The following is a 13346-nucleotide window of genomic DNA, read 5'->3' as shown; positions in this document are numbered from 1 at the left end:
GAGAGAGAGAGAGAGAGAGAGAGAGAGAGAGAGAGAGAGAGAGAGAGAGAGAGAGAGCCGTGTGCATCTCCAGCAGAACCCTGTTTAGGGAGCAGAGCTTTGGGTGTGAGGTGAGGGAGTCCAGTGCTGAGTTCCCATGCAACCACTGTATCCCTCGCTGCCTGAGAGACCTCACTTATAAAGACTCAGGAGAATCCATTTTCAAGGGCTCTTTCAGTTGTAAAAGGTGGTGGTTTTGTAATTGTGCATTGATGGCTTAACCTTCTCAGCCTAGCACCAAAGGAGTGGGAATAATTGTCACCCCAGCTTGCTACCCTGACCCTTTACGGTGAGAGAATAGCCACAACTTCCGAAGCCACCAGCCACAGCCAGGTGTTTCCTCTGCCTGGCTGGGTGAGAGTAATTACAGCAAGAAGCCTTGAGTTGCTAAGTTACCATCAAAGGCCTGTGGGTCCCTGTTTCCAGAGCCTTCCACATCTGCTCTGCCCTTGAGTCAGAAAACTTCACTGCTGTGAATTCTGTCCTGTTCAGTGCTGGAGATTCCATCAGATAGCATGCAGCTGGGCTGTAAGACCTCAAGGTGCCGTTTTCTCATACTGAAGGTCTGGCGTTGTAGTTCGGTGGTTTGCCTAAGTCATAGGCCCAAGTTCAAACCCCAGCACCCCCACCCCGGGGCTGTGCTTCAGCAGATGAATCGAGGTGGTGGCTGAAGTGGCCTTACCCCTCTGCGCTGGATCCATCTCTCCCTGATCTGGCCAGGATGAATCTTTCAATTTCTTTGCCTTCTCTCATTCTTGCCAGTGTTGTCCTCAGGCCCAGCGTGTCTATAGGTAAATCAGGTCTTCCACGATGCCTGTGGCAATAAGTGTTGGTGTAGCCTCGTGCCAACACTTGGTCTTTCTCTCCACTCTTTAGAAGAGCAGCGGGCATTCCTTGTCATGCAGTGACCACTAGGCCTGAGTCACACCTCAGGAAGGAGGTCACGACTCTGGCCTGCCCAGTGAGTCTCTACCGTTGTTGACATGGTAGCGCAGGCTTTCTGTGGATTGTCATCTCATTCATGCCATATCCAGGGACCTCAGTGAAGGTTTGGAGCAGGGACCAGGGCACACCCTGAGGTGGCTTCGGGAGCTGCTCACAGCTGTGTGGGAGGTGATGCAGCAGCTATTCTAAGGACCTAGAGAAGCTGTCCAGGCTTTTCTCAAGGGGCTCACCTTTTCCTCTGGCCAGCAGGATGACATGGCCCCACCAGTGCCCCTCCCTGGAGGCTGTTCAGGCCACCCTCCTCTTACCTGGTCTTACCTTACACTGCATTCATGCCACTAGTAACCGTGTCTCCATAGGCTGGGGTAGCTTTTCTAGAAAGTTTCAAGAGTGGACGCTGCCTCCGTCTGCACTGTTCCGGAACTTCAGCTTGAATGTCACGTTAGCAAAAGCTGGGGTCAGTGGCGTTGAGCCTTGAGTAGTGGGAGGGGTCCTAGCTGGATCTAGAGATCTAGTGGGGAGGGGTCCTAGCTGGATCTAGAGATCTAGTGGGTAGGGGTCCTGGCTGGATCTAGAGATCTAGTGGGGAGGGGTCCTAGCTGGATCTAGAGATCTAGTGGGCAGGGATCCTAGCTGGATCTAGAGGATTGTGGAGCTTCACAATGATGTAGGACAATTTCACGTTGAAACTGAGAACATGGCAGAATCACCTGGGAGTTTTATTAAAACATGGGTTCTTAGGCTCAACTGAAAGAATCCCATTCGTATGTGGGCCACGTGCATAGAAAGAGTTGCACCCCACCTCTGGAGCAAGCTCTAGAACCCTATAGGGGTCCTGGGGCTTCCTTTCTCCAGGGAAGTGGCCTGTCCCTTTACTGTCCTATATAGGGAACAGTTTCTAGACCCTTCCCCCACCCAGGCTGACTCAAGGTGAGTGTCTTACAAAGATTCATAGAGTGAACTCAGGGGTCAAGTGTGTAGACTCTGATATGAAGGAACACCAGGTAAACCCACATTGAAGCACATGTTAGAAAATATCTGTCTGGCTTAAAAATTGTTAAGGTTGGGGCTGGAGAGATGGCTCAGAGGTTAGAAGCATTTATTGCTCTAGCAGAGGGCCAGAGTTTGATTCTTAGCACCCACACAGTGGTTCATAAATACCTGTAACTACTTGCAGAGTGTCCCACGCCCTCTCTGGCTTCCATGGATACCATACACATGGTATGCACATGCAAGGGAAACCCTCATACACATTAAAAAACAAAACGAAACAAAACAAAAAAACTTTAAAAAAAAACTGTCCCAGATAGGGAGGTAAGAGGTGACTTCTCATCCCGGGTTGGATTTTGGATATAGCACACACTGACAGAAATAGTATCAATATTAATTTTCTTAATTTGCATGATACAAGAGAAATATAGACTTAAGTAGTTATGGCTAGAGGGAACGATGCCAGCTGAATTTTCTTGGTTCGTTTGACACAAGGTCTTACTAAGTATACAGGCTGGTCTTAAACCTCTTGTCTCCGCCCCAAAATGCCAGGCTGGTCTTAAACCTCTTGTCTCCGCCCCAAAATGCTAGGGTTGCATGTATATGCCACCCCACCTGGCATCTAGTTTATTTTAAAATAGTTCAGGAAAGAGTTTATATGTGACAGAGCGTGATAAATGTGTTGACTTAGGGAAGGATCTGGACAACGATAAAGCAGAGGTTTTCTGTACTCTCCACAAGTGTGAGGTGGTTTCTCACCAGAAGATGAAGGTGGTTGCAGGTTGCAGACACTGGAGCCAGCCCCCAGGAGCAGGGGTCTTATCCTGAAGTCTCGTGTGAGCCTGAACACCTTCTGTTTCATCATCTGTAATATAAATGAAGACTGTCAGTGCGGTGAAGCAGAGGACCCTGCACCCAGTGACCAGAGTGGGCGTAAGCTACAGCAGCATCACTAGGACAGAGGAGACACCATAGTGATGCGACCCAGGGAAACCCAAGCTGAGGCTGGTCCCCACTCTCCTGTCCTTAAGGCAGGCCGCAGATTCCCTGGATGCCTGACAGCCACCACGGGGTTGCCTGTGTAGGGCTTTTTGAGTTTCCCCTGAACCTGAGGGTTTCTATGGTGAAGCCAGGCTTTCTGCCAGCCTCGTCCCCCTGCTGTCTCCACCCTGAAGTTCCCACTGAACTGTGCATGCCTTGAGCTCTGTTTAGGCCAGGAAGGTGCTCCAAGACTTAGAGGTCTTGTGGTTTGCTGGACAGTCAGGAGAGCTGGACACAGGGACACAACCAACCCATACCCCTCTAAGCTGTTGCTCAGAACTCACTCACTCACTCACTCACCTCCAGGCAGAGCTTCCCTGGTTCTCCTGTTGTACCTGTGTGTGCGGGACACTTTCGTGTTCATAACTGTCTCTCCTACCCTAGGCATCTCCTAGGGTCTAAGTCCCATGTGACATGGATGTTTTCGGGACTGAGTAGTCCCTATAAGAATTGTTTGAGTTTTATTTTTTTCTTGTACTTTCACTTTGAGGACTTGGAATATCACATTCGTTGTGCCCTGCGTGAGCACTCTTCCTTTCCCATCTTCAGCCCTGTGTGTGACCACAGTGATGCTGCTCTGTCGCCAGAGAGGAGGTTGAGTCAGCTTCCAGGGACCCATTTGTGTCAAGCAGGGGTGGGCACCAGGCTGTGAGCGGACTTCTGTATCAGTAGAGAACAATACCCTAGTGAGAGGGTTGCAGGCCAGCAGGGGAGGCTGAGCCTACCTCCGGCTCACCCCAGCCCTCCTTCCTTCTGCAGAAGCCAGGCTATCACCTATCACACCAGAGCAAAGGAACTCGAGTCCCTTGAGAGTTTTTCCTTTAGGAGTTGGAACTCATTCATGGTCACAATAGCTGCTAACACAGCATTCACATGCCCGCTCTATGTTCAAGGGGGCCTCTTCCAGGTCAAGATATTAACATAAGAATGAATGGGGTAAGGAGTGAAGGGTGGAGAGGTGGCTCAATGGTTAAGAGCCCTTGTTCTTGGCTCACTAATATCTGTAACTCCAGGTCCAGTGTGCTCCACACGTGTTCACATGTAGTTTTGGTGCACATACAACCATCATGTAACACATACCAGGCTGTGTGCTACCAGGTGAGCTGGATGGATGGTGGGGGATGAGAGGGTTGGGGGAGACTGTTCTGAGGGCAACCTGGCCTGGAGGAGCGTGTTTGATGAGTTTACCCGCTCAGAGCAAAGGGACAGCCATGCCCTACCCAAAGTGTCCATAGTTCACTAATAAACACATGCTGCGTTTAAGCTAAAGTATTTCTCTGTGCAAAGAAAGGATGCTGCCGTTTTCAGTTATAAATGTGTACAGCTTTTTAAAGTTAAATTGCTGTAATGTTTGTGTAGAACCTTGCCAGGAGCCCTGCTCTTGGGGGAGTGACAGGTAGACAACTGTTTCTGACACTCCTTCAGCTCTTTGGGCCAGGGATTAGGGGCGGATGCACACCTGATTACACCAGGTTGTGTGAGGCCAGCTGTCCCATTCTTGTCTACAAGGTACAGTCGCCAGAAATTACAGATGAGGGCTTTTCACATTTCACCTGCAGGACAGACTGTGCTGTGTCGAATCCCTAACCATGATCATTAACGTTGGGCTTCCAAACTCCAGTGCTGTGAGGTTCTTGTCGTTTAAGGCCCCAGGTTAGCTGCTGCAGCCTCAGGTGGGCACCAGGCTCTGAGCAGATGTCTGCTGCCCTGCCAGGCTCTCAGCAGGCTGAGCTGTGCCTGCCTCCATCCCAGGCCCCAGGTCATGTGGTCTGCCTTGCTTTTCCCTTTCCAACTGCTTCCTGATCTGTGAGTTTGCAGCCTGTATTCTCATCTAGGAATCCTGGATGCTTGTGCCTGTGCTAGATGCCCAGGTGAGTCCTGTCAGCACTAGATGCTGCCCTCACTGCCTGCCTGTCTGCAGGTGTCAACATTAGAGTTAAATGATGTCACCTGGGGTCAGCGGGAAGCATCCTTATGACTGCCTATATTTAAGGGCTTTGAGAGCATAGTTTTAAATCACCTGTTTCCTTTCTTAAAAAGAAGAAAACATATTCTGTCAAGCTTTGCCCTGGCTGAGCCTCTAAACTGAATCCATCCTAACCACATTTCTGCTAAGGTTCCCAGCTATAGCAGTAGGAGGGAGACAGTGCCCAAGTCCCCAGATGAGGAGAGAGGTTTGAAGAGGGAAAGGAACCAGGCCGGGCCATGAAGCCCGTTCTCGGCATAGTCTGCAGGTGACCGTGTGTCACAGTGAAGCAGAGGGAGCATCAGGTGGGGGCCACCAGCAGCTGTCACTGCTCCTCAGCACTTGTGAGTCAGGTCAGGAGTTACGGGGCCTCAAGCCTCCCCTGCCACAGTGAACTCTGAGGTCAGCAATGTCGTTCTCCAGATTTCTGTCTAGCACATGCAGAACCTTACTTCCTGTTCTGTTCACATTGACTTAAGATCCTGTACTCTGTTCCATAAACACACACACAGAGACACACACACTCTCACACATTATCACACAATTTACATGCCTTTTTTTTTTTTAAAGATTTATTTATTATTATTATACGTAAGTACACTGTAGCTGTCTTCAGACGCACCGGAAGAGGGAGTCAGATCTCATTATGGATGGTTGTGAGCCACCATGTGGTTGCTGGGGTTTGAACTCAGGACCAAATGCTCAGTCAGTGCTCTTACCCGCTGAGCCATCTCGCCAGCCCAATTTACATGTCTTTAGACATAATTTTGCACATGCCTATGTACTGGGTATGCATATATGTATATATATGCAGGTACACACACACACTGACTTGTACGTATGATCAGTGGGAAATCAGACTAGCTAGCCATGACCCACACTGTGTTCCCCTGCAGGCAGGAATACTGGTTCAGCAATGTTGGCTTGTGTCCATTCTGCTATTGGTTGCACACCATGCTGTGGTTGATCATGTTCAGTGTTGGGCCTGTTCCCATCCGTCCATCCAGTGCCTGCCATTGGGACAATGAAGGAAGAAAGCTAAGGTCTTTTGTCATGAGAGACTTGAGAACACAGCTCTCCACTGAGTTACAGCTCCAGGCCTCAGCAGACAAGACATTTCTGAGGGAAGGCTTGTCTGCAAGGTGATTCTAGATTCTGTCAGGTTGCCAATAAAGACTCACCGAGAGCTTGGCTTCTCATGGAGATGGAGTGCGGGGCTGTCTCTCTGCAGTTCTCAGGGGGCACGGTGCTCCTCACCTCTCCTGGAAGGAAGGCCCACTGCATGGGCCAGCCTGTTGCACACAGCAGCATGGCAGGGAATATGAGTGGTGCTTTTGCTTGCCTGGGACTCCTGCACCAGGGAGAAGGGGTCCTGAAAATGACCTGACTCAGGCTGTGGTTCCGTGCGTCCCTTCCACAGCAAGCATCTTTTCCATGAAAAGGACCTGACTCAGGCTGTGGTTCCGTGCGTCCCTTCCACAGCAAGCATCTTTTCCATGGAGGAAGTTTGTTTCTGGGGTCCGGGTTCATTTGTTAAAGTGGCCCAAGTTTGAATTCTCAGTACCCTGATAAAAGCTGTGTACAGAGGCTTGTGATATCTGTAACCCCAGTGCTGGGGCTGGGCATGGGAGCCAGACAAGAACATCCCTCTGTGGTTAAAAACACTTGTTCTTGCACAGAGCCCAAGTTTGGTTCTCGGTTCCCATATGACAGCTCTCGGCCATCTGTGACTCCAGTGCTAGAGCATTGGATGTCCTTTTGGTCTTCCAAGGGTATCATACTTATACGTTGCAGGCAAAACACTCATACACATAAATGAAAAGGTCATTAAAAATTAAATAGAACAGAGAGTGATCAGGGAAAGTATTTGTCACTGACTATTGATCTCCACAGGCATGTGCACATATGTCATTGATTTCCACAGGCATGTGCACACATGTCATTGACCATTGACCCCCACAGGCATGTGCACAGATGTCATTGACCATTGACCTCCACAGGCATGTGCACACATGTGCATGTGCACACATGTGCATGCACACCCTCACGTGTTTACACACTTATCACACACAAATTTGTTTCCAAAAAGCTTACTTACAGCCCTCTCCCTCCTTGGCGACAGAGCAGAGGAGGGGCCGCAGAAGCTGCTTCTGTTAAGGGGCAGACTCATGGTCTGAGTCTATTAAAAGCTCTGAGGCCATTCTCAGAATAATGTTGAGATTGGAGCTGGCATGTTTGAACTTCTCTGTCCTCGGCCAGATTTGCCTTTACACTGTCTCCATAATGAGGCTTGGTTGGGGAAATCAGCAGGGAAAAGTCACAGCCCCCAGCCAGCAGTCAGGGAGACTTGTGCAAGGGGATTGCAGATCTCTTACATGGGCTGGGGTGTTCTGAATTGGGGTTCCTTTTCCTGGTGTGATACAGGCAGGGGTTTTGTTCTAGGTGTGGGTGAGCTCAGAGCCCTTGGAGAACAAGCCTTCGCTCAGTCCCAGCAGGGAGGAGTGTGGGTTAGCTACACTCAGTCATTTGGTTCCAGTCACTCAGTTCCAGTTACTTGGCCTTGGTTTGGGCTGCCTGACTATAAACAGCAGTCAGTCCACCCCATGCTTTAGACCCCAGGAGGTTCTGGCAGAATGTTTACTCTCAGAAATTCCCATTTTCCCCCTTCCATATCTGTCCTACCCTCTGCCAGAACCATATTGGAAGGTCATAGGACCGGTACCCACATCTAACTAGAAACACCTTCCATCCTCTGAGGGTCCAGAAACAGCCAAGTCCTGTGTGTCTGACCCGTCTCCTGCTGCCTCCTGCAGTTCCGGTTCTCGCCAGCAGATGGCACTAGTATCAAGCTGATGATGCTCTGTAACTGGTTTGCTGTGTCATGCGGTTTCTAAGGAGATGGGGGGGGGGTCACGGGGATATGGGAGCAGCATCGTTCTGCTGGGGCTGTGCACATCACTCAGAAAGCTGTGCCTTCCTATCAGGTGCCTGTCTGTGATAAGCCAGAGCCCCAACTCAGTCTGGCTTCAAAGATGAAGAAAGTTCTCTCACAACAGGAGACTTGGAGACATCAGGGTTCCTGTGTCTCTCTCGCTGTCTGTGCCCTCAAGCCAGTTTGCTTGTGTTGGCTGTCATGAGACACCCCATTCCTCCTGTCCATTGGGTAGGAACACAGACTGGCTTCTTCACCTAGTCTGAGCAGTGCCTCTTAGACAGCAGGATTGGGCCAGAACTCCAGAAGTGAGCTCTCTGGCACGCCAAGGGCCTGGTCTCTGCCTCCTCTGGTTCCCAGGAGATTCAGCACAGGGGCTCGGAGGATGTGTGAACACACCGAGGAACTCCTTAGGAAGAGTGGACATGGACAGAAATGACCATCTCACTGCTGGCCTAACCTGAGACCAGGGAGCAAGGCTGGGTACTGCCCCAGTCCAGGGTCCCTCAGTGGCACCCAGCCACACTCACTGACTGCTCTGTCTCCTTTTGGAGATTTCTGTGCTTAGATTTGAAACACTGTTTCAAGGAGCGAGCTCCTGCCTAACACAGCCTTGACTCTGAATCATGAAGGCAGGAGAGTGCCCAGGGTGCTTCCAGACACACGTGGCTCATGCCGCCCTTTATTGACCATCAGGTGTCCCAACCCTTTCCCTTGCACTGGAAGCCTCGCCTCTTGGGAAACCTAACTGAACGAAATGGTTCTTTTTGTACATCAGAAAAAGGTTGGGTGCCAGAATTTCAACCAGTACATCACCTCTGACTGACAAGGCTGCCAGGACACTTGCTCTTACTAACAGGTGCCTAAATTCCAAAAGAAAGGCCACCCAGGAGGCCAAGTGAATGAATGTGCCTGGTCCTTGATCCCCAGAGGCCTCAGTGTGAGCACTAATTACACAACTGTAAGGAGTTCTGTTTGGAAATAGAAGTTGGCCCAAAACCTGTGCCTCGCTGAAGTTCTACAGGGCTCTGGTGGTGGTAATGTCTTTCCTCCATGGCACAAGCGTGTGTAGCACACTCCTCTTGGCATCATCAGAGGCTGTTGAAGCCACAAGGTACTTTACCTTGAGGCAGAACAGATTCAGCCAGCTGCTACTGAAAGAGGGCGGTGAGTTCATCCAGGTAGAGGCAGCTGAGTGATGCAGGTGTAATTAGAAAGGTAACATGTGCCCATGAACACACACACACACACACACACACACACACACACACACACACACAAATAAAACTTAAAAAGCCTAGGGCCTGTAATTTGACTCACGCCATGTTACCAGGGAGCTTTGCTGAAGAGATAGGGTGGAAGAATCACACGGTGGGAGTGTGCTGTGACTCCTGGCTGGGTTGACTTTTCTCTCTCACCCTTTGCAGGCTTTTCCTGGTCCTCCAGTAGTATACTTTTAGGGATGGATGGGTGAAGTACCCCCGGGCTGTGGCACTGCCCAGCAGCCATCGTCTCGCTGAGGCCCCCTAGTGGCGATAGGATGCACCTCTCCGCGGTATTCAACGCCCTCCTGGTATCAGTGCTGGCTGCGGTCCTGTGGAAGCATGTGAGGTTGCGGGAGCATGCGGCCACGCTAGAGGAAGAGCTGGCCCTTGGACAGCAGTCCCTGGATCCAGTCCTAGGAATGAAGATCGACTACCCGAAGGCCCTGCAGATCCTCATGGAGGGTGGCACCCACATGGTGTGCACAGGCCGCACCCACACGGACCGCATCTGCCGCTTCAAGTGGCTCTGCTACTCCAATGAGGCCGAAGAATTCATCTTTTTCCACGGCAACTCATCTGTGATGCTGCCCAACCTGGGCTCCCGGCGCTTCCAGCCGGCCTTGCTGGACCTGTCCACTGTGGAGGACCATAATGCCCAGTACTTCAACTTCGTGGAGCTGCCCGCTGCAGCCCTGCGCTTCATGCCAAAGCCAGTGTTCGTGCCCGATGTGGCCCTCATCGCCAACCGCTTCAACCCCGATAACCTCATGCACGTCTTTCATGATGACCTGCTCCCACTCTTCTATACACTGAGGCAGTTCCCTGGCCTGGCCCAAGAGGCCCGGCTCTTTTTCATGGAGGGATGGGGCGAGGGTGCCCACTTTGACCTCTATAAACTCCTCAGCCCCAAGCAGCCGCTGCTACGTGCGCAGCTCAAGACACTGGGCCGACTGCTTTGCTTTTCCCATGCTTTCGTGGGCCTGTCCAAGGTCACCACCTGGTACCAGTATGGCTTTGTGCAGCCCCAGGGCCCAAAGGCCAACATCCTGGTCTCTGGCAATGAAATCCGGCAGTTCACGCGCTTCATGACTGAAAGGCTGAACGTGAGCCACGAGGGGGCACCCCTGGGGGAGGAATACATTCTAGTCTTCAGTCGCACCCAGAACAGACTCATCCTGAACGAGGCAGAGCTGTTGCTGGAGCTGGCACAAGAGTTCCAGATGAAGACGGTGACAGTATCCCTAGAAGACCACACCTTTGCTGACGTCGTGCGGCTGGTCAGCAACGCCTCCATGTTGGTCAGCATGCACGGGGCCCAGCTGGTTACGGCCCTCTTCCTGCCCCGCGGAGCTACTGTGGTTGAACTCTTCCCTTACGCTGTCAATCCTGACCACTACACCCCCTATAAGACGCTGGCCACACTGCCCGGCATGGATCTGCAGTATGTAGCCTGGCGAAACATGATCCGGGAGAACACAGTCACACACCCTGAGCGACCCTGGGACCAAGGGGGCATCACCCACCTGGACCGGGCTGAACAAGCCCGCATCCTGCAGAGCCGAGAGGTCCCCCGGCATCTCTGTTGCCGGAACCCAGAGTGGCTATTCCGAATCTACCAGGACACTAGGGTAGATATCCCATCCCTTATGCAATCCATTCGGCGTGTGGTGAAGGGCCGGCCGGGGCCACGGAGGCAGAGGTGGGCAATCAGCCTGTACCCAGGCAAGGTGCGGGAGGCTCGATGTCAGGCATCGGTGCAGGGTGCCACTGAGGCTCGCCTGTCTGTGTCTTGGCAGATCCCGTGGAACCTCAAGTACCTGAAAGTGAGGGAAGTGAAGTACGAGGTGTGGCTGCAGGAGCAAGGGGAGAACACGTATGTGCCTTACATGCTGACCTTGCAGAACCACACCTTCACAGAGAACATCAAACCTTTTACCACCTACCTGGTGTGGGTCCGCTGTATATTTAACAGGAGCCTCCTGGGACCTTTTGCAGATGTGCTGGTGTGCAGCACGTAGTCAGCAGGCCGTGGCCAGGCCTCTGGAGGGCACCTCTCACAGCTCAGCTTTCCCAGGTCCACAGTTCTGCTAGCAACTGTGGTGATTATTTATTGAGTAGGCTTGCCCTAAGCCTGCTTCCCGGTCTGTGCTGTTTGCAGAGTCCTCTAGCTCTGAAGAGATGGTGCCTGCCAGGTCCCAGGGATCTGCTCTTGCTAATAACCATGCTGTTTCCTGCTTTGGCCTTGGTGTAGGTCCTGGCCTCTACAAACAGTGGTCATGTGGTTGGTGGGCTAGACAGATAATCTTTGCGAATGTCATCTGTAGCTGAGTGACAGGTGTGTTTGGAGCAGTCATTAAATGATTATGAACATCTTGCCCAAGTCTTTTCTGATGCCTTATTAGCGTGCATGAATTATACCTCGTAATAGGTTTCATGCAATGTTTTCGGGCATATTTATAATGCACTTCAATACTGTTCACCTCATTAACCTTTCCTGCCCCCACCCACCGAGTTTTTCCTCTTTCCAATCCACTCCTCTTATTTTCAAGTCCCTTTGTGTCTTTATGAGTCAACAAGTTTCTTAGGGTCGCTGACAAGCATATGGGTGAGGTTTTGTCTGCAAGGGCAACTCACCATTGACTACACAACTAAAGAAAATGTCTCCTTCCAGACACTGACCGTATAAATCCTCAGTGAGCGAGCGGTGCGGCCCCATGAGCTCCTCCCATTTCCATGACGGGGGTATAGATGGGCCAGACCGTGGTTGGTCATCACAGCTGCTGTGAATTCAAGATTGCAGCAGCCTGGTCAGACCCGGAAGTCTCTGTTCCTCACCCCAGCCGCCCATTCTTCTTGCCCCTTCCAGATATTCCTCGAGCCTGGGTGAGGCTGACATAGCTGCCCATGGATGAGCACTTGGTAGTCACTCTCAGCACCATAACCAGTTATGAGTCTCCAGGCTGCTGGCACGGCAAAAGGAAGGCCTGAAGAGCCGGCAGCAGCACTGATCTGTAGGCATGAAATTAGGAGATAACTTCATAGGTGTGTCATATCCATGAAGCACGGGGCAGTAGATTTCCTGTGAGAGAGAGCCCAGGCCCTCCCCACCCACAGGCTTTTAACAGGTCCCAGCATCAAACCTGAATTCCCGCCAGTGGAATGGTTCTCAAATCCAACCATGAGGCAGTTGGTTTCCCCATAACAGACCTGTCCCTGTAGCATCAGTGGGCCCATCTTGCCTGGCTGTTTGCTATTATCTGCAGCCACAAAAGGTGGCTGATATGCCCCCACCCAGCAGCCCGCACAACACTTGATACTATGAGGGCTAGTGAGCAGGGAGGAAGCGCCAGTTCTATCTTGATTTCTGTGTGTCCTGCGACAGGTGTTTGGTGTTTTCAGCAGAAAGTTTTCATCATCTTCTGGTGGGCAGCAGGTGGTTGCCTATATTTGGGAGTAGCCTAAGGAGCCACTTAAGCCACAGCTCAGAGTGTCTCTGGGAATGTTTTATTGGATAGCAAGAAGCAGAACTTGCAGTCAGTACTTTTAATTTTGATTGTCAAAGGAGATGATGTGGTAGGATAGTGTCAGGACCGTGAAAGGAGAATGCTGGGTAGAGCTCCTTTGATGCACCAGGTGCATCATACAGGTGGTGATATCCATAATACCCATGGGGATATAGCCATCGGGGATATCCATAATACCCATGTTTGTCCTGGGTAGTGCCTGGTGGAGTGTGCTCCCTAATCATGGTGAAACCATAGATGCGCTCTCATTAAAGTCAGGAGTGAGATGTGCACGTGGCTGAGCCTTTTTTAATCTCAAAAGGCAAAACAAGACCCAACCAGAGCCCTAACACGGTATAAATAAGGAGAAATTAAAACATAAAACTGAAAATTTGGTTTTCTACTGAAAGTCTATTAAAAGGCATATAAATATTTATCTAGAGGGCTTAAAGAGAGAACTCATAAGCGAACCAGAGAACCAAACTTCAGTTGCTGGCGCTCACAAGGCAGCTCACAACCACTGTAACTCCAGTCCAGAGGCCTCGGTGACCTCTTTTTGGTTTTTCGAGACAGGGTTTTTCTGTGTAGCCTTGGCTGTCCTGGAACTCACTTTGTAGACCAGGCTGGCCTCGAATTCAGAAATCTGCCTGCCTCTGCCTCCCAAG

The 13346-nt window shown here is 51.1% G+C and overlaps 1 protein-coding gene across 2 annotated transcripts in view; it reads left to right on the top strand.

Annotated features, from left to right (window-relative positions):
• The window catches only part of Pomgnt2 (protein O-linked mannose N-acetylglucosaminyltransferase 2 (beta 1,4-)), a 14011-nt gene extending 2444 nt beyond the window's left edge, over positions 1 to 11567 (top strand). The window contains exon 3 of one of the 2 annotated variants that reach the window (XM_029543633.1): positions 9341 to 11567. In XM_029543633.1, the coding sequence (XP_029399493.1) occupies positions 9454 to 11196 (1743 nt within the window). In that variant the 5' untranslated portion in view covers positions 9341 to 9453 and the 3' untranslated portion in view covers positions 11197 to 11567. The remainder of the gene's footprint in view (positions 1 to 9340) is intronic. The other variant, XM_021206801.1, reaches the window with a different exon arrangement.
• The last annotated feature ends 1779 nt before the right edge of the window (positions 11568 to 13346 follow it).

Source organism: Mus pahari, chromosome 10, assembly GCF_900095145.1.
Source record: "Mus pahari chromosome 10, PAHARI_EIJ_v1.1, whole genome shotgun sequence".
Classification (NCBI taxonomy): domain Eukaryota; kingdom Metazoa; phylum Chordata; class Mammalia; order Rodentia; family Muridae; genus Mus; species Mus pahari.
Note: the sequence above shows the minus strand (reverse complement) of the source record. Positions and strands in the feature narration are given on the sequence as shown.